The 20,604-nt window shown below is 46.2% G+C and overlaps 2 protein-coding genes across 11 annotated transcripts in view; both read left to right on the plus strand.

The window, feature by feature from the left end:
* LOC107378730 (protein MTSS 1) overlaps nucleotides 1-4,726 on the plus strand; it is a 70,521-nt gene extending 65,795 nt beyond the window's left edge. For 2 of the 9 annotated variants that reach the window (XM_070550789.1, XM_070550791.1), the window contains 6 exons: nucleotides 109-361; nucleotides 1,562-1,783; nucleotides 1,917-2,114; nucleotides 3,473-3,632; nucleotides 3,717-3,962; nucleotides 4,091-4,726. In XM_070550789.1, coding sequence (XP_070406890.1) covers nucleotides 109-361; nucleotides 1,562-1,783; nucleotides 1,917-2,114; nucleotides 3,473-3,632; nucleotides 3,717-3,962; nucleotides 4,091-4,518 — 1,507 coding nt within the window. In that variant the 3' untranslated portion in view covers nucleotides 4,519-4,726. The remainder of the gene's footprint in view (nucleotides 1-108; nucleotides 362-1,561; nucleotides 1,784-1,916; nucleotides 2,115-3,472; nucleotides 3,633-3,716; nucleotides 3,963-4,090) is intronic. The other 7 variants (XM_070550790.1, XM_070550792.1, XM_070550793.1 and 4 more) reach the window with 4 other exon arrangements.
* Nucleotides 4,727-7,329: 2,603 nt separating this feature from the next.
* LOC139069821 (transmembrane protein 65-like) overlaps nucleotides 7,330-20,604 on the plus strand; it is a 68,485-nt gene continuing 55,210 nt past the window's right edge. Inside the window, exons 1-2 of one of the 2 annotated variants that reach the window (XM_070550800.1) lie at nucleotides 7,330-7,549; nucleotides 7,728-8,053. In XM_070550800.1, coding sequence (XP_070406901.1) covers nucleotides 7,762-8,053 — 292 coding nt within the window. In that variant the 5' untranslated portion in view covers nucleotides 7,330-7,549; nucleotides 7,728-7,761. The remainder of the gene's footprint in view (nucleotides 7,550-7,727; nucleotides 8,054-20,604) is intronic. The other variant, XM_070550801.1, reaches the window with a different exon arrangement.

Raw genomic sequence — 20,604 nt, forward strand, 5'->3', positions numbered from 1 at the left:
GTTGTGTTAACTGTCTCCCACCCTCTCTCTCTCTCTCTCTGTCCTCCCTGTTTCACCCCCTCTGTACTGCATTGGTGGACGTGATTCTCTGTACCCCCCCCCCCCCAGTAGTCTGAACAGCGTTAACAGTAGTGACTCCAGGGGATCCAGTGGCTCTCACTCTCATTCTCCTTCCTCCTCTTCTTCCTCCTCTTCCTCCCATCATCACCCCACCCGCCATCGGTACCGCAGCTCCACATTGTCCCAGCAGGCCCCAGCCCGGCTCTCCAGCATCTCTTCCCATGACTCTGGCTTCATTTCATCATCCCTGGACCAGAGCGCTTCATCCAAATCCTCGTCCCCGAAGTCGGCTGAAACTAAGGTAAGGGGTGCCGCCTGCACGAGGAGCCCGTCTCTCTAGAGAGACGTGATCTGGCAGGAATGGGAGCGTGATCGCGGTGACGTCGTTCTCCGTTATTATTGTTGCATAAACCTGCAGGAAACGAGTCTGCCTCCACTCTAGCTCAGCTCGGGGCAGAGCGGGTCAGACCCGTCCACTGCTGTGACAGACTGTGGTTTGGCTCAACCTGTATTTGTATTAAATAAATCACATTTAAATGGCACGTTGCAGCGGCGGCGTGATGTTCGACATGCATTAAAGAGCACATCTCTATCAGTCACTCGGGGTGGTGAGATAATTACCTATGAAGAGCCCAGGGATCGTCTGTGGGGGCGTTGAGGGTTGCAGTCAGCTGTGAGAGCAGCTCCGGTGGTTGCTGTTGTTTTACGCGGAGGTGACTAGAGCCCCCTGGCTCCGAACCATGTTGGTTTAGTCGGCTCCAGGTTTTTATGATGCCCTGAGGGCTGCTTGGCACGGAGACGCATGACCCGTTCGCAGCGCGGGCCCGGGAATCTGCTCTCCTCTCTCTGGGCGTCGTAACGGTGTCTGACGTTTCAACCACAGCCGTCTGGTTTCCAGAACTTTGAGCTTCTCTTTAGCAGCAAGTCTAGCCTGTTGCTTTTGCGGGCTGCGTGTTTATTACTAACATGTATTCTAGATTCACACTAACGGCTGATGAAAAGTCGCTTCTGTTTAACAAACTGATTCCCGCTGCTTCTCTCCATCTGCCTGCTGATTTTCTCTCTATTCTTCCCACTGTCCCTCCCTCACTGTCCTCCCACTTCCTGTCCACTGGTCTCTGTCCTTCCTGTCCCAGCCTGGTCCTACTTCCAGCTCCTCTGAGATGTCAGAGACTGGGCAGCTCCACAGTGACTGCAGCTCCCCCTCCTCTCTTGCTGCTGCCGCACTTCAGCACACCGCTGCAAAGGTGAAAAGCTCATGTGCACCTGACGCACAGCGGGGTGGTTGTAGACCCGTTAGAAGGGACCGAGCGGCCACCGAACCGTCCTGCGTGCATCGCGTTCTCTCGTTTAGTTCCGTTTGTGACCGGCTCCTGTCTTCTGTGTTCATGTTCTCATCTATATGGATTGTTTTGGTTTGCACTGAGGTTTGTTTTCATTCATTGTTTGTTTCTTCATGTTGTTTGTCTCTGTCGTCACCCCTCCCCACCCCCACCATCAGCTGTACAATGGTTTCGAGCACTACAGTCCAGCCAGCTCCCCCTACCTGCAAGGTCTGGGCTCAACCGCCTTCCCCTTCTTCCCTCCATCCTCCCCCACATCCTCCACCTCTGGTCCCGCTCGCTCATGGTCACGCCCCGCCTCGACCTTGCTGCCAGACTTCCCCAGCTGCTGTGTCCTGGGTTCCCCCATGGTGCCTTCATCACGAGTCCCCAGCTGGAAGGTCTGTTCATGCCATCCGACTCGTTGACCTTCGTGTTGTTCTCCTCGTTTTTACGCATCTCGTTTGGTGAAATCGCCAAGATCTGAAACAAAAACAGGAAGTGTTTTTCTCTAACAAGCCCGGTTGTTTTCAGGACTGGGCGAAGCCGGGACCTTACGACCAGCCCATGGTGAACACGCTGAGGAGGAGGAAGGACAAGAGCGCTCCAGCTGTGGAGTCTAGTATCAACAGCGGGAACAGCCCCCCCTCGGGCTCAGCACCAGCTCCTGCTGTGACACAAACACCAAGCTTGTTGGAAGAGAGGAACCGGATCCTGTTGGCTCCTTTAAAGGTCCAGTTTAGCCTCCGTCTTCTTCTGGTTGTTGCATTTTAAATGGGACCATCTGTGTACAGCAGACGTGTTCTCTTTAGTTTTTATTCAATCAATCAATCAATCAAAGCTTTATTTATAAAGCGCCTTCCGCAACCCTGTCAGGAAGCCCAAAGCGCTGAACATGGTACAGTTGTAAGTAATTATACTGAATAAATCAACAATAAAAGAAATTCAAATAACAAAATACAAATTACAAAATACAAAATGGAAATAACAAGATAGATGAAACATTCCGGTAAAATACAAATGTGTGAAACACAATTGGATTGAGTGGATGGATTGAGTGTACCAATGAAAACTGTGGAATGGATTCAACATAATAGAGGGCCATAATCAAACATGTTCTGGAAACGCCAAGCAGAGGAGGTGTGTTTTTAGGTGACTCAAAGACTGGCAGAGAAGGGGACAGCCTAACTGAAGGTGGCAACTGGTTCCAGAGTGACGGTGCTAGGACTGAGAAAGCCCGGTCCCCACGGGTACGACACCTAGACCGAGGGACAGCGAGCAGGCCTTGGTCAGAGGAGCGCAGAGCGCGTGATGGGGAATGTCTGTTCAGGAGTGTGGCCAGATAGGGGGGAGCACCACCCTGGAAGAAATGATAAACAAAGACGAGTATTTTGAATTGTGAGCGATAGGAAATCGGAAGCCAGTGCAGGGAGGCCAGAACTGGACTGATGTGGTCCCGTTTCCTGGTCCCAGTCAGGAACCTGGCAGCGCTGTTCTGCAAAACCTGTAGGCGACGCAGTGATGACTGACACAACCCTGCATAGAGAGAGCTGCAGTAGTCAAGCCGAGAAATTACAAAGGCATGCAGTACCCGCTCCAGGTGGGCTCTCGACAGCATATGCTTGATTTTAGCAAGGCGTCTCAGGTGAAAGAAACTGGACCGGATCACAGAATTGATGTGAGCATCAAATTTAAGTCCTACATCAAGTTTCACCCCCAAACTGGTAACAACTGGTTTTGAGTATGGAGAAAGAGGGCCAAGATCAGCATAACGATCCACATTCCTGCTGTTGGGGTGAAAAACAATGAGCTATTCATGCTAAACATCCATTTAAACCACCCCTACTTTGTTTCACTCAGATGTTTTATCTATACCCCTAAATGTTGCTCCACGGTAAACGAAGAAGCTCGTTAAAAAAGGCCGTCTGATGAGCGCAGATCTCATTTTCAGTTTCTGCATAATAAAAAAAAAACATTAATGTCCCCGCTGAATGAGTTTAGTGACCTGTACTTAGCTCCACTCTGGCCTTTTGTGTCTAATATGTGAATATTTGGTTCTTTTTGCTGATTGTACGTCTGATCATGTCCAGGCTGATGATATTGAGGCCCATGAGGAGCTGACCCTGGTCTTATCGAGGAGTCTGGAGCTGGACACCCAGAGGTCCAGTAGAGACTCCATCCAGTGCTCCAGTGGCTACAGCACGCAGAGCAACACCCCGTGCTGCTCTGAAGACACCATACCCTCACAAGGTAGAGGAAACTCCTCTCCATCATGCGTTTAGTGGAAACTCTGCTGTTGCTTCATAGATTTGAACCTTTTCTTTCCTCATCTAGTGTCAGATTATGATTATTTCTCCATGGCTGGAGACCAAGAACCCGAGCAGCAGCCGGACTTTGACAAGTCCTCCACCATCCCTAGGAACAGCGACATCAGTCAGTCTTACCGGCGCATGTTTCAGACCAAACGGCCCGCCTCCACAGCCGGCCTCCCCAGCACCCAGGGGCTTCCCCCCTCCACACCAAACCACACAGGAGCCTACTCCCCTGCTCCCGCTGGGCAGTATCCTCCTGCTCCTACAGGTACACCTAGAACAGGAAATATTGTAAAGCTGCTGGATCTTCATACAGATGATTTATTTAATGAAAACTAGACTTCATTCTGTTTAAAATCAGTCAGAACAGAACAGGTCTGTTTCCCTTCTCTACAGGCCATGGTCCGATTATCGTTACCCCAGGTGTTGCTACAATTCGCCGCACCCCCTCTTCCAAACCCTCAGCCCGGCGCTCCGGATCCGTGTGTGCAGGACCCATCCCTATCCGTACGCCCGTGGTGCCGGTGAAAATCCCCACGGTGCCCGATGCGCCAGGAGCACTGAACGGGAGCAGGAGCGCAGAGGAGATGGAGGGAGGTGAGGAGGAGCTTCTGTTTGCAGGGCAGGAGAATGTGGGTGTGCTTCCTGTGATCTCCTGGAGTGGTCAGGCTTCCACCAACCCACCGGCCCTACCGCCATCCAGCCAGGGAGGGAGAGAGGAGATCGGAGAGCAAGAGGGAGAAAACATGCTGGTGGCCATCCGCAAAGGGGTCAAGCTGAAGAGGACCCTGACCAACGACCGCTCTGCTCCGCGCATCGCATGATGACATCATCTGACGGGCAGTCTAGTGTCACAGGAGCTGGTGACCCTTCTGGGTGGATTTGGCGAAAAGCTTTAGAAATAAGGGTGCTCATAGCTGGAGGAAGTTCTCACCATGGTCGTGATTCAGCGGACTAAACCTACAGGGATGTGATATCCAGCTGTACATATTCATATTTGACATGATCTGTGACGTTAAGTCCAGCTTTAGTGGGCCTGAGGCCTCCTGGTGGTTGTTTTAGAAATATGAGCAATAAGAGAGCAGAGACTGATCTTGCACAGGCCCTCGGGCCTAGCCAAAGCTCTAAACGGGCCCGCGGCTCGTAGCGGCAGTTAGGAACTTTAGGATGTAAATAAAAAATAAAATCATACAGCAGCATCGTGGATTAGAGACGCTAAGCAGATGCTAGTGCACACACACTGACCAGGTTGGACTCTTCTGGGAGTAAAATAACCACTGTGCTGCTCACTGGTTATGGGGACCATGGGTAACCAACGGTAACCATCCTGAGCACCAATAAGGAGCAGTGACCAGGTACTAAAGGCACTAATGTCTGCAGACTGCATCTTGTGGAACGTGTTTTGTGAACTCATGGCTGAAGCAGAACCCACACACACACACACACACACACACACACACAGACCGGCGTAACCAATCCAGATGTCACAGGACACGACCCACCCCCACCCATTTTACCCACGCCTGAGCATCTGGAGGTGTTACTTAAGAATGGCAGCTTTGCTAGCTTTAGCATTTAGACCAACTGAACATAATCTGCACATCTCATTTCTAGAGGCACACATTTTTTATGCTTCTGATTCTTTGCCATGTTCCACAACCCTACCTGCTCCTTCGGAAAACCAGATTTACTTCCACGTCTCCTAACGAGCCACAGAGATAATCCTGCTTATTGCTTATATTTCCATTTTTGTCCCAGCGAAACTCGATAATTCTGGTTTTATTTCTGTATAAACCCTTTGTTATAGACTGACAGATTATTTGTTATAGCATTACTAAAGGTATAAACGCGTGTCACATCCAAACACGTCATAATTAAAGTGTCTATGTTTATATATAATTCAACATTTTGTAGAAGATATTGAGACAAACTGTTTTTGAGGTTGTGGAGGTTCTCGGTTAAAAGCTGTACGCTCTGCCTTGCTTCACATGTTTTTTATTAAGGAAACTTTTATTTCCAAACTTGTGCAAAAACCAACAGAGGTTCCATGTGTACAGATACCCGTAAAACCAGGAAGGTGTACCAGAATGTTTAGATTCAGATCATTTTTGTTGCATTTCATTTTTTTTTATCTGGATTTGGGGATAAGAAATTATATGTGAGGCAGCAGCGTTAGACTATAAGCTAAAGTAGAGTCTGAATTTAATCTGCGTTTCAGTTCTAACACTGTGAGACTGTGGCTACTACAACTTCTATGAAAGTGTAAATATTTATAAGTTACTCCAGAAACTCACGCATTTTTAATTTATTTTATTTTTTAAATTGTTTAATTTCAGTTGTTTTTCCTCAGCTTTTCTGTTTTTACACCAAACATACATTTGGCACAATAAGAGAAAAGTTCCTTGTTTCACACACAGGCTGACATAAATATCAGGACAGGTTTTGTTTTAACTAAAAATGCTCTGCTTGTACATTTATTTTGGAAAGTGGACAAATAACCAAAAAACGAGCTAAAATTTGAATTGAACAACTGTGTCCAAAAGCTGATTACATTGAAAATATTTTTGTCCACTTGTGTAAATCGTAATATTGATTTGTATTTCACATATTTAAAAGGCTAGCTTCAAATATATATGTGTGTGTGTGTGTGTGTGTATATATATATATATATATATATATATATATATATATATATATGATATAAATGTATTGCCAGATTATCAGTATATGGTATAAATGAGATGTTTATAGTTTGTGACGTTTGACAGTAAACCCTGTTTTAGTTCACTTTATAGTTCTATAATTGACCCAGAAGAGAGTTGACTTCTCTGTTAGTCCAGGCTTTGTTGCTGCTTGTCTCACAAGATAAAAGTACATTTTTGTGTGATGACAACTTTAGCAATTCAATAAAAATGTTCACTTTGCTTTGGCTTCCTGTTATTCTTTGTAACATAACCATTAGAGCAGCAGATATCAGACAAAACAACCTTAACTAACATCATTTTGTTTAATTATTACGTCTCAATAACAGGAATGGTAAGAGATGTAGTGGACCATTTAGAAACTATAAATTAGATTATTACACACCAGAGTTAAATAACTAAAATAATCTTTTAATCTCGGGCTTAAATCTGCCGTTCCTTACATATGTTTTGCAAACACACAAACATTTGGTTCTTGAGGTTTTCTCATTTTTTTATGAATCCAGATGAACCAGAAAAGCATTAAAGTTCATACATGCTGTTGCTCGATGTGGCCACAAGTGAGCGCTATAGGCGACACTTAATCTGAAGTCTGAGTCTAAAACCTATTTAAACTTTTAGAAACTTGTTATCGAACGTGAATTTCTGCTCGTTTCCTGCAGCTGCAGACAGGCCGAGTTCGTTGGTTTTTCCTAAAAAAAAGCAACGTGAGGACAAGTTTGCTGGCATTCTGTTATTTAAACCTCGCCGCTAGGATAATAAAGCACAGAAAACACATTAATACTGCAAAAGACACAAGACGTAAACAACGCTGACCGTTCACAGTTCTGCGTGCGTCTGACCGTGACGTCAGAGCGACGCACGGATGAGGGCAGCGCACCCTTTGGAAAATATTTCCGAGGTTACTGTCCGCTAGAAGCGCCCTCCTCCTCCCTCAGCATCCAGAGGTTACGCCGCCCGGGAACATGCTCGCAAGAATGTGATTTGGTACAAATGTATCATCCAGCCAGGAGCTCAAGTGTCGCCCGCGGCGGTCAGTGAGGTCACCGAGCCGGCGAGGAAGCGTGTATGCCCGCGGAGAGGCTCCGTGTTCTCGAGGCTTCAGGTGGAGGTAGTCGGACGGGACAGCGGAGCGTCGACTGAGGTGCGTCCGGTGAGTCAAGTTACAGTTTCATTGTTTCCGTCCGTCTTTGTGTCCAGTAGGACCTGGTCATGCGTTCGGACAGGAACTACATTCATCATTTACCACGGATCATCCATCAAAAATAGCCGTAGTGTCACGTGGGTTAGTGATGCTAACCGGGTCTGCTGCCTCCGCTCTTCTCCTCCAGCTTCGGGACTCTTTTCTCTGCTAAACAAACCGAGATGCTACCCAGCCTCCGAAGAGTCCTGCGGCCTGCCTTCTCCCTGGCAGCCGGGAGAGGGCTAGCCAGAGCCGGACTCCGAGTCCAACAAACGCCCGCTGCGACAGGCTCCTCCTCGGGGCTGTCCGTTCTGGTGCAGCGGCGTTACCTGGGCACGCACCCCCTGAAGGAGCCCGTGGAGCCTCTCAACTCGCCCCAGGGAGCCAAGGAGTTCATCTACAGCCTCCATCCGTCGGAGCGAACCTGCCTGCTGAGGGAGCTGCACAGGTTCGAGTCCATAGCCATCGCTCAGGGTAGGTGGTGGTGTGCAGGATATACATGCAGGACATCCTGTCTAGATATTGATAACCTATAACTCATGGCGTCTGCAGCCTAGGAACCATGGAGACCTCCCTCATAGGTTCTGGTCCATTTTGACATGACAGCATCATACCGTTTCATCCATGATGAATGACATCCCAAAAGTTCTGAACTGGATTGAGGTCAGGTGACTAGAGGTCCTGTGAACTTGAGGATTTGAGCTCAGTTGGTCCAAAATGGTCCAAATTTCCCCCGCACCATTATACCTCCACCAGCAGCAACCTGCCTTCATCATGCAGCTATGGTGGAGGAGTTAAGACCCGTCCTGTAGCTGGAGGGTTGCAGGTTCAAGCGCTGCTCAGTCTGTTGAAGTTGTGTCCTTGGGCGAGACACTGCCTGCTGGTGTGGGTCAGAGGGACAGCAGCCTCCCTCAGGGTGGCAGTAGCAACAATGTAGCTCAATGTCACAAGTGTGTGAATAGGTGTTGTAAAGCACTGTTTTTTGTAAAGCACCTTGGGGGGTTAGAGAACTCTGTAAGGCACTATAAAAATACAGGCTGTTTACCGTTAATTCTGACCCGATCTTCTGAAAGATCCAGCTGACAAACAAAACAACGCTGACAACGTCAATGGACCGACAACATAGAGACACAGACAGGGTTATACACGCAGGAGCTAGTTGATTGGAGATGAGGGGCAGGTGCATGGGGAATTGGGCACAGATGAAAACAATGAACCGAGGAGAAGCAGAAATAAGCAGGGGAAGGTGTCAGCCTGCGAGTCGTGAAAGTCCTGTAGATCTTTGTTGGAACTAGTGGTTATTTGAGCTCCTCGTCTGACCAGTATTCCCCGACATCAACGCAGCATTTTCATCTGATGCAGATGGACACGTTCGCTTTCTGTCAGGTGATGTATAGGCAAGTCCTATGTATGTGTGTGTGTATATATATATATATATATATATATATATATAACATCAAGTGACACGGGAGATAACATTATATTTTATATGTATTAGTTTCAATATAAATATATAACGAGCCTTTTCCTTTATATATATATATATATATATATATATATATAAAATTTAAGTATTCAGGTTTAAATGATAAAGCATATTAATTGATCAGAGTAAATAAAAAAACAGTCCTTCTGTTGTATCATGCTATTAAAGTTTTATGACACATTTAAAATCAGAAGACATTTAAAACTACGTTGAATTGTGATTATAAAAGCAGCAGAAATAATCATTTACATCATTGTTTGGGTCAACGTTATAAAGAGCCTCGTGTGGCCCCAGAACCAGAGATTATAGACCCCTAAAAGCCAGATTAGCATTAGAATGAGCTACAATTGCAGACCGGAGCAGCCTGCTGGGGTTAGTGGTGCTGATGCTGTTTTATCAGCACTTTTGTTTTGACCTCTTGAGGATCAGCTGAAACAGGCGCTAAATTTACCCAGATTTTTTAAATAAATAACAACTACGTAATAAAGAGAAATGCTTATCTCCAAGTGCTTCTGATTTAGAGGGATCGATGCATCAAACATGTAAATAACCCCAGAGTGTGGATTACTGACCCAGCCTCTCTGTCATAGTGTCTTTGAGCAAGGCACCAAACCTCAATTTTCCATTCATCTTGTCATTTTTATTTATCAGTAGGGTGGAAAAGTTCTGGGTTCAAATATTCCCATCAGTTTAGGGATCTTTTATGGATACAGATTTTATTCCAGAAGCTCAGGGTGCTGAAGGGTTTCTCCCTACAGACACTGAGCTAGTTAATGTGTTTCTGAACTGGCCTCAGGTTCCTTCCATTTGTGGTGATTTGTGTCTTCACAGTCCGGTGACGTTACAGTGTGGTTTATTAGATGGGCTGGGGTATGTGTGAGTGGGAACCTTGGCCCCTGGTGGACCGATTATTTCTCATCTCTGCGGGGGGGGGGGGGGGGGGGGGGGGGAATCAAGATTTAATGGATTTCGTTCAACTAAGTCAGAAAAATAATGAATTAATTTGGTCTGCAAAACAGAACAGGTGCAATAGACAGGTGTGTTTTAGATTTCCTGTTTTCTCTTTGGCTTGTAGATAATCAGTTCATTAAGCAGGTAATAGAATATCATTGTGTTTTAGTTGTTCTCATAAACGCTGAAACCTTTGTATCATTTTAGGTTCTTTTTGGTGTTTTAGGCCTTTCTGTCCTCTCAGAGGAGGGTCTGACTGATTGTCGAACCTCAGATTCAGGAGGAGCAGTGTTGTTTTCGTCCTGGTCATGGAACGCTGGACCAGCTCTATACCCTTAGGGGGGTCCTGGAGGGTGCTTGGGAGTTCGCCCAACCAATCTAGATGTGTTTGTGGATTTGGAGAAGGCATTTGACAGCATTCCTTAGGAGTATGGGGTACCAGGCCCTCTGATACGGGCTGTTAGATTCCTGTATGACTGGTGCCAGAGCTTGGTCCGCATTGCCCGCAGAGAGTCTGGCTTGTTTCTGGCAAATTAGTGCTGCATCTGCAGTGATGTGGGCGTTGTACTGATCCGATGTGGTGAAGAGAGAGCTGAGCCAGAATGCAAAGCTCTCTATTTCCCGGTTGATCTAGGTTCCTACCCTCACCCATGGTTACAAGCTTTGGGTAGTGACCAAAAGAATGAGATTGCAGATACAAGCGGCCAAAATGAGTTTTCTCCGCCAGGTGGCTGGGCTCTCGTTTAGAGATAGGGTAAGAAGCTCAGTCATCCGGGAGTAGACTCACTGCTCCTCCACGTCGAGAGCAGCCAGTTGAGATGGCTCTGGTATCTGATCAGGATGCCTCCTTGGTGGGGTTTTCTGGGCACGTCCAACTGGGAGGAGTCCCAAAGGGAAGACCCAGGATGCACTGAAGGGACTAAGTCTCCCGGTTGGCCAGGTAACACCTTGGGATTCCCCTGGAGGAGCTGGCCCAAGTGGCTGGGGAGAGGGAAGTCTGGGCATCCCTGTGTAGGCTGCTGCCTCGCGACCCGACCCTGGATAAGTGGCCGAAAATGAATGGATGAATTTCTTCTCAGGACAGGTTTAAATGACCAGTTTGTGGTGCAGCTCTGTTACTGGTTAGATGGGTTTTCAGTCTATTCCTCTACACATTCAGAAATGTGATATATTACTGCAGTTCTATGAAATCCAAGAATGAAATTATGAGTGTACCAGGAATATCAATACAGAGGAGGTGTTTCTTAATGTCAAGGCGCCTTGCCTTGCGAGGCCAGGCGCCTTGCTTACGAGGACACTGTCCTTCCTTGGTCAAAGAAAACGGTTAAATGGAACAGACTTGCATCACGTGACCGCTGCTTCCACGGCGGTCACGTAACATCACGTGACACAGGAGATAACATTATATTTTATATGTATTAGTTTCAATATAAATATGTAACGAGCCTTTTCCTTTATAAATTGTGTATATATTTGTTAAATTAAATATATAAGTGAGTTACTACCCACTCGCCACCGAAGCCGCAACTACTAAGCACCTAACCAACAATAGACAACTTCTTTGGATCTAAAAAAACATTTTAAATTAGTTGACTTACTTTTAAACTTGAAAACTGTCCCGAAGTAGCTGCCGGCTTCTAATCCGCCGTCCTTCTGAAAATATGGTAAAATGGGTCATTTTCGTCCAAGGCTAGGCTACAAGACACCTCCCGTGTGTCCTTGCTCAGCTAGCTAAACGGCTAACAAACGGAGAACACATGCCTCGGTAGAACATGAACATTGGAACCGACTGGAACACGTCTTGGCGGCTTCTGATGACGTATCTCCTAGGCAACTGGGGCTTTCAGTATGTGGTGGTGATGATGCCTCATAGCATATGGACCCAACTAGACCGATTCTTTGTTTTCCTCCACAGGACACACTTTACATTCAGTTCTTATTCATAGTCTTTGAGTTTATGTCCAACTGGGTAAAACCGGAATTGGATGCTAAACGCTGGAAAGTGTCGTCATTGGGCAGGTCAGTCTACGTAATGATTTCACATTGACGTTGAGATAATGAGCGAATTTCCATGGAATGTATGTGAGCATAAAGTGTCTTTAAAGCACACAGTAGCAGCCACTATTTTGAATTAGCTTTGGGTTGGTTGAACTCTGCGCTGCTTCATGTCACATCAGGGCACATTAGGCTTTCAGAGAAAGTCTTAATATATTCTGAAATTTACACGAGGTCTCGTTCAATGAGAAAATGTGTAACGTTATTTTGAAATACGATCGTTTCACACGCATTCTGAACGTGACAGATTTCTTCACCCCGTCGCCTGTACATCACAGGGTAAAGTAGCATTCAGGGCCTTGTACACCCTAGCTCGGGTCTGCCCGTAGATAGGCTGCATTGATTTAGCGGTTAGCAGAGAGCAGAGCAGATCTCAACTAGCGAAAGCTAACCATTTCCAACTGTTCCTTACAAGTTCACGCTTTGTGACAATCTCCTCAAACGTTCTGCTCTTTCAGAAGAAAATGTAAGTTTACCTGCAAATGTCACCATTCCTAAATGTTCTTTACCGAATGATCAGGAATTGGTTCTCTTCTATTTTTCCTTCCTCCTCGAACTCAGGATCAACATTACAGTTTTCTAAGTTTTGTTTTCAAACGGCATCATCCAAGCTTTCCACCAGATGCGTAAGCAGCATATAATGCAATGGACACCTTTTCCCCACAACCTCAGTGGCACGTACGTCCCTGTCCACTGGGAACATTTCACACACAAACTGGAATCGAATGCATTCTGTGCAGCTGGTCACAAAATCACCAGAGAATAACAAGACTGATGTCGCCGTTTTACACGATAAACAAGAAGAAAGATGGCAGGATGTATCCAAAAGGTCAGTGGTTTATGTTCTGTTATTTTTACATCAGCCACAGAGATTTCACAGCTAAAGATGTAATCTCTTTTACCAGTTAAGCCGCAGGTAACCTGCATCTTTTATGTTGATATGTTGCTGGATGCATTGCACTGCTCCAGTGTCTTGCCTGATCTGAACTGCTGAGTTCAACGCATTTTAAAAAATGAGACTCGAAGCGTAAATGCTTCCAAAACGTAACACTTCCAATATCATGGCAGCTAAATGCTGCGTACTACATTGCGCAGATGTTTCACAAATGTTACACGTCCAGTGGAAACACAACTATAGACCGTAATGATAGCTATTGGCTGCATATGATGCTTCATGGACATTATGATGTGAATATGCAAAACGTTGAGTGGTCCAATCAGAAACCATCCAGATTTGTTGCTAGGAAGACAAGGAGACCTTGTCAGCTCTGTAATTGGTTAGCCCTCTGTAAAAGTCATAATGGGAAGTAGAATAGTAAGTCAAAGAGACATGAGGAAAAAAGCTAAGTTGTTCTGTTCCCCGCTCTCTCTGGATTAATACAATAAAATAGGATTTACAGTAAATAACATTTAGTGGAAATATGGGAAAAATTACTGGGCTACTTCCTTACTGATGAAGAATCGTGATCAAACATTGGTTTAATTTACTAAAATCCCCTTTGATGGGTTCGGTTCAGAAGTTAGACGATGGACCGGTAGTAGTTATTTTAAAACTCTTAAAAGTAGCAATAATAAGGATAAATCACAACCCTGACATCTGATCTGTTGCTGCTCTCAATCTAACGACGTGCTGGTTTTGCTATGAAGCAAGACGCGTGGATGCAAATGTAACAGACACACTCGGAGATTTATTTTCCCCACAAACTATGTTCTGAGGGTGAAGACGATAACTTGGAGAGCTGAAGACAAGCAGGCGTTTAGAGTGATGGCAGAACATAACTAGGGTCGTGTTTTGGGTGAAGTTGAGTGCTGAGCAGGGAGTGTGGATGATGAGGATGGATGAGAGAAAGCTGGCTGGGGTGTCAGGAGGTCTGAGACAGAAAATCATGTCCTAGTACAGGAAGAGTCAATTAAAAAAAAAGTACAAAGTTAAGTTACCACTGTAGGTAGTAGGATGGTTGTTTATTGTGGTTACCAATAAAGGATGGTGCTACGTTGGTTTTAATTTACCAAACAGCAAAGCACTAGAGCACAGCAGCTAATCATCTGTTATAATTATGGAGGGAAATTAGTTTATTATGCTGGATGTGTCTGTACAAGGCTCTTTAACCCTCCCACTGTCTTTATGGGTGACCCCGCGAGGAAAGTTGACCATTGAGCAGGGTTGATGGTTTATCCCTTGGGTCCACGTGGCAGGGGTGAGGAGTGAGCACCACCACCTCACCCAGTGGATATAATGCATTTTGGTTTACATGTTTCAATAGCATTAAGATAAATGAGTGTTGACGATCTTGACAGGGTTTCCTCCAGTGCTTACTAGGCCAGGTTTTCCTCCCCCCACCAGGCTAAGCATCACTTATTCATGTAAAATGTATTTATTTTTTCATGTCTGACTTTAACCGCATCTAATACTGTATTACGGCGTGAGCGCAACAGCGACAACTTAAGATCGATGCGTGAGCAGCGTGAGAGGTCGGGTGTTTTCATCTGAACCCTTTGTAATGGAATAGAGTGATATAACTATCTAGAGTTGTATTTTAATACACTGTAAGTAGATCACTTTTTATAATCAGAAGAATAGGCTGTTTTTATCATCAGGGAGTTTAGTTAAACACTCTGTATTGACTTTGAGACAAGAAAAGAGAGAGAGTTGGGATCGTTTAAGAATCTTTAATTTCTTAATTATAAATTCTCAACAATCTACCAGGACTAACTCTGTGATGGATGAAAATGTATTTGGATGTTGTGTTGGTGCGTGTGTGTGTGTGTGTGTGTGTGTGGTTGGTTCAGACTCCTTAGGCTGACGTCATTGAATCTGGTGGTCTTTGTTATGACTAGATATCACGAGGCTTATAAAGTGATGACATGAGCTGCTCTTTTGCCGTGTACGTACCCAGTGGGGGGCCTCCCAGGTAGATCAGGAAATGCCAGGTCCAAGAACCTCGGATGTGTACTGGAGCTGTCGGAGCAGCGGTCGCAGCACGTCAAAGCCCGTCTGAAGGGTCGACCCCGGTACCAATCGGCAGCGTCAGCAGGTGCTCTTATTTTGAAAGGATGTCGTCTGGTTGTTAAACGACGAAAATCTCCAACTTCACAGTTCTTAGTTTAAAGAAGAAAACACATCTGGCCAGGCTGTGCTTTTCTTTAGGATGACGGTGAATAGAACTGAAGTCAAAATGGAACTGAGCTTAAAATGGCGTTGCCTTGTTTTATATCTCTGAATTGTTTTAAGTTTCAGTAAACGGGATTGGACACTTTAAGTCAACACCAGATTCTCTTGCGGCAGCCGAAGGCTCTGATTGGTTGGAGCAATGTGTCATGCGTTTCTATGGAGATGAGGGTCAGTCTGTCTGTGCAGTAGTCCTGTTTTCATTAAACATAAATCATGACATATTTATTTCACAGATCATTCACTTGATTATTATTGATCAGCATCTGTTTTGCTTAATTTTTTTAATCACAAATAAAGTACTTCGATTAAGTAAAAGCGTTCTTCTCCTTCGGACTCTTCTCCTGGAATGTAAACAGTCTGAGGAACACCCGACCTTGGCGTTTTCAACACGGGTGTTACTGTGCACAGGGGCAGCTGTGTGGAGCTGAAAATAATGAACTTCATAACCTTACATATCCCCCCTTTTCAAGGTCAATGTGGTCCTTCAAGAGACCACTTGGTCGTTGAAAAAACCCAAGTTATGAAGAATTTCGACAACAGAACCGGATGCGATCCCAAGGGAACAGCCATCTGTGGTGAGGCACGAACCCCACGCCGGAGAACAGTCTCGCATACTCCTCAGGAAGAACACAAGTCAGCAGGTTATTAATTATTCCCCATGGAAGCCATAAACGAAGCAACAGCAACTTCATATCCTCACGGGCAATAAAGCAAAGCAGGAGCAAATCTTGAACGTATCCACGAACAGGGTAGTATTCCAATTAAAAATCGATTGTTGTATCCGCAGGCAGGGTAATATTCCAAATAAAAATTGAACTTTGAAAGAGTACTTATCGTAATCCACAAAAAGGGAAGAGCAGTTGACAGTAATCCCAACGAATGAGGTGTCCCAGCAGCCATGCCGGAACCACAGTCGTCCCAGGCCAACGAGCCGGAGTACCCTCAGGAGTAGTCGATGCAGATGACGAGTCACGGATCCACCCCCAGGAAGCAGGATCCTCACAAGCCCAGCAGAGGAGAGAGAGCACAGTGTAGGCACTTCAATGTAGACACGACAAAAGTGCATTTCATGTCATCAAAGAAATAAAAAATAATAAAAACCTAACTCTGAGTGCCTTTTGTACTATGTGTTAGTTTTATGTGTAATTACCCATGAAGTGAAGAAATGGATGCAGCCCTGTCTGTGTTAGATGCCAAAAAGGGATGATGCGAGAAGCAGAAAAATGAAAGAAACCCTAACTGGTATCAGTGAATCCTCACTGTAAATACACGCTGTCAGGACAGGGGCAAAATTGGTTATAGCCCCATAGGATAAATCAAAGAATTGATAATCACAAACTGTTAAAATCAACTGGTCAAAGGTACCATAAAAAACAGAAATGTAAATCAGTACTAAGATGTAAATCAGTGGTTAGTAATCATGTTCATGTTTATGTACCCCTAAGGAATTGTGATTAGTAAAGATTAAAAAAAACAAAATTTTGGACAACAGTACTATGTGGCCTAACCCACTCACTGTTACCTGGCCGTTCACCTGACTCCAGGAGCCCACAGCACGTCCGTCTCAACAACACCTTAAGTCTGCACGTGACGTATAACAGGAAGACAACCATGCACACTCACAAACAAACAAATTTGTGTCATCAGAGATAGAAATCTGTGGAACCAACGGGACGTATTTATCACCCCCCTTTTGAAGTCGGTGGATTGTTGTTGTTGGTATCGGCCAAATTTGTGGGACCCTTGTGCAGTTTGATATGGTCCCTGTGTACCCATTTGTAGACGGGCGCCTTGTTTTTGTCGGCGATCTTGATCTGATACACGACCGGAGAGATCTTATCTGTAATCAAGTATGGACCCGACCATTTGGGCAAAAGTTTCTTAGCCAGCTTCCCCGATGTCGCATTATTGTTACCCGTTTTGGGAGCGAAAATGTAGTACCAGGCCTGATCACCTACATCGAGTTCGGAATGTGAGGCTTTCTTATCGTAATAAGTTTTTCTGCCTTCAGCTGACTTTTCCAGAGATGCCTGTGCGAACGAGAACGCTGCAAGCAGGTGAGTTCTCAGGTCCTGCAAGTATTGGCCGCTCGTACAAGCCGGGGCTGTGTCGGACCGAACCGGTCGTTGATACAGCAGGTGAAGCGGTAGGGTCATTTGTCGGCCCGTCATCATTTCAAACGGGGAGACACCTGTAGACTCATGGGGGGTAGCCCTTATGGCCATGAGGACCAACGGAAGTTTCACACCCCAATCTCGGTGGTCGTGGTTTACAAGAGCCTGAGGGGTCCTGGCTGGCGGGATTGACGAGATGGCGTCGTCCGAGCAGTGTTGGCACGCAGCCAAACCCATGCCAAGAGGGCTACGTCGGTTCTGGGCGTAGCGCACCTCGATGTCAAAGCTTTGAAGAGCCAGCAGCCACGAAGCGATTCGTGAATTGGTCACCACACCATCTCTGATGCGCTGACTGTTAAGGAAGGTCACCGGCTGGTGCTGTGTCTCAATGATGATTTTCTGTCCGCCAATGTAGTTCGCAAAGTACTTAACTGCCCACATGGTGGAAAGCAAAGCCTTTTCACACACCGAGTATTTCAACACAGGTCCAGTCAAGAGCTTATTGCATAGGCAACGACACGCCTGTCGCAGTCATGAATCTGGTAGAGACCAGCACTCAAACAGTGAGCTGAGAAACCAACCTCAAGGTGGAACTCCTTGTCACAGTCGGGGAGCGCCAAGCACGGAGCCGAGCACATCGCGGCCTTCAGGTCATCCATGGCCTGCTGGTGCTGCTCCGCCCACTCGAACGCCACATCCTTCTTCAACAGATTAGTCAGAGGTCGTGCCAACTCAGCGTAATGTTCCACGAACTGACGCGAGTAGTTGCAGACCCCCAAGAAGCTGCGAAGTTCGGAGACGTTCGTCGGAGGTGTGATGGTGGCAACACCCTGAATCCTGCCAAGCTGAGGCTGCACTCCCTGTGGTCCCACAAGGAGGCCAACGTACTGAACTTGCGACTTGCACCACTGTCCTTTGGCGAGAGAGATCTTTGCACCTGCCGCCGCGAGTTGACCCATGACATGGTCCAGCTCGGCCAGGTGGTCATCCAATGTACGCCGACGAATAAGAATGTCGTCGACATAGATGAGGGTCCCACGCTCTTGAGCATCGGGGCAGACCTTGTTCAAGAAGATGTTGAACTCAGCTGGCGAGTTGGAATAACCAAAAGGACACCGGGTGAAGGTGTACTGCCGGTTGGCAAAGGAGAAAGCAAGTTTGTGTTGGTCTGATTCGTGGACGGGAATCGTCCAAAATCCAGACGCAATGTCAAGGGTGGAAAAGTACTTAGCATCCTTCACTTTTGGAAGCTCCTGCTCCAGGCGTGCCATAGGCCACCTAGACAAGGGGGCCTGTTTGTTGAGTTGCCGGTAGTCAATGGTAAGTCGCCACTCACCATTAGGCTTCAGTACTGGCCACAACGGAGCCGAGTAGGTGCTGTTGCAGGGTGGAATGACCCCGTTAGCCAAGAGGCTGTCAATGATTTCCTGGACCGGTTCTATGGACGCCAGGGGAATCTTGTATTGCCGCACAAAGGACGGCGGTGCATCTGGCCTGGTAGGAATCCGGACTTCATGGATAGAGGTCAGACCACAGTCCAAGGAGTCAAGTGAAAGAAAATCCTGGTACTTTAGCAAAAGTTTTCGTAGCTTGTCTCGCTCTACCTCGTTTGTGAGAGCATCTGCTTGGTCTACTACCTTCTCAATCTGTGACAGAAGTTCCGGGGGTCTACCCGGTGGCTTCGAGAGTGGTGGTGAGGTCGAAATCGCATCCCCCGCGAAAGACTTGCCACCGAAAGGCGTCCGCCTGTGTCAGGCCGCGGTTTGTACGGCCTTGGCTTCCTCACACGTGCCAACAGTTGTCCGGACGCGCAGTTGATTCTAGCGTCAAGGCGTTGGAGACAGTCCAACCCTATGAGCATGGGCATCCGCATCTCCTCGCTGATGTACACGAGGTGTTTAAAGGACATGCCTCCTATCGAGATGTTGACCTCAGTCGTCGCAGCCGCGGACGATGAAGCGCCATAGAAATCGTCAAAATCCTTTGGGCCTGAAATGAGTGTGGGGGGTGAGATATCCTCTCCCCTATGTTCGCACATGCTGCTGTAAAGAGCTCCGCTGATGAGCGAGATGTCCGCTCCTGTGTCTAACAATGTGACACAGCGATGTCTCTGATTTACAGTGACCTCCACTGCGGGCCTATTCGATCCCTTTCTCACAACCAGAGGTGCAAGCAAAATTTTTTCAGTTACGGCGGTGGTAGTAGTGGTACTGCGGTCGTCATCTGCGGGTTCATCGCCTAACATCGCCATGGATGGAACGACCGGAGAGGTGTTGTCGCTTTCCTTTGAGGTGTTGTTGTTTTCCTGTGAGTCAGAACCTGTGAAAACATCAGCCTGCAGCATTTCAGTCTCCTTTTGTGGCTTCTCAGGCAAACACGGAGCTGCTGCCCGTGTCGCCTGAAAATCACGCATAAACTGTTTGACGTCCTCGCCGTCTTTCTGAAGAGCGCAGATCATGTTCATCATGTTCCTCATCTCAGTCATCATTGGTAGGAAAGCGCTTTGCATCGCCGCCTGAAGTTGTGATGGAAATTGCATTGTTTCCTCCGAGCTCATCTTCCAAATTAGTAATGTGTTCTTTAATTTACTAATTTACTCTTTGATTTTGTTTCTATTTAGATGTTTATTTAGAAACAACCTTACCTGTAGACTTATGAAAGAATTAGTTACAGGGAAGCTTGGCTGTTGAATGAATATTTTGGGCAAAATTGTTCAATAATGCCAAAAATATCATTCTCTTGTGACCTACCCAAGATGGCGGGTCGAGCTACGTGTCGGGCACCTAAGATGGCGGATTGTTGCGCATGCGCAGTCCGACAACCGGCTTTGATCCCCGTAGCAATGTCACGATTCTAAACACCGGAGCGTTTATTAGAACCGCCGCTAACGTTACCCAAAAGTACTGTCAAGTCTTGCCTTAACTTGTGTAGAATCCCCGCTTGAAAGGGATGGCAGAGTCTTTGCAGCTTTATATGACTGGGCTTTACTCAAGGACCACACAATTATTCCTTGTCATCTTCATTTTATTTTGTTGTTTGTAGAAGCCTTAGGATTGTGGTTGGTCTTGTGCAGGTAAAAACCTCAAACAATTCAAACAAGAAACATGTAAATGCAAATGGTTACGACAAACCCATACTATACATTTTACTAAATTCAAATTGCACAAATACTTAACTGAGAACCAACAAAATAGTACATCACTTCAAGATCATTGTTTTTTATTGTAACTATTTAAATAGTCAAATG

This window comes from Nothobranchius furzeri, chromosome 5 (assembly GCF_043380555.1).
Source record: "Nothobranchius furzeri strain GRZ-AD chromosome 5, NfurGRZ-RIMD1, whole genome shotgun sequence".
In the NCBI taxonomy this organism is placed as follows: domain Eukaryota; kingdom Metazoa; phylum Chordata; class Actinopteri; order Cyprinodontiformes; family Nothobranchiidae; genus Nothobranchius; species Nothobranchius furzeri.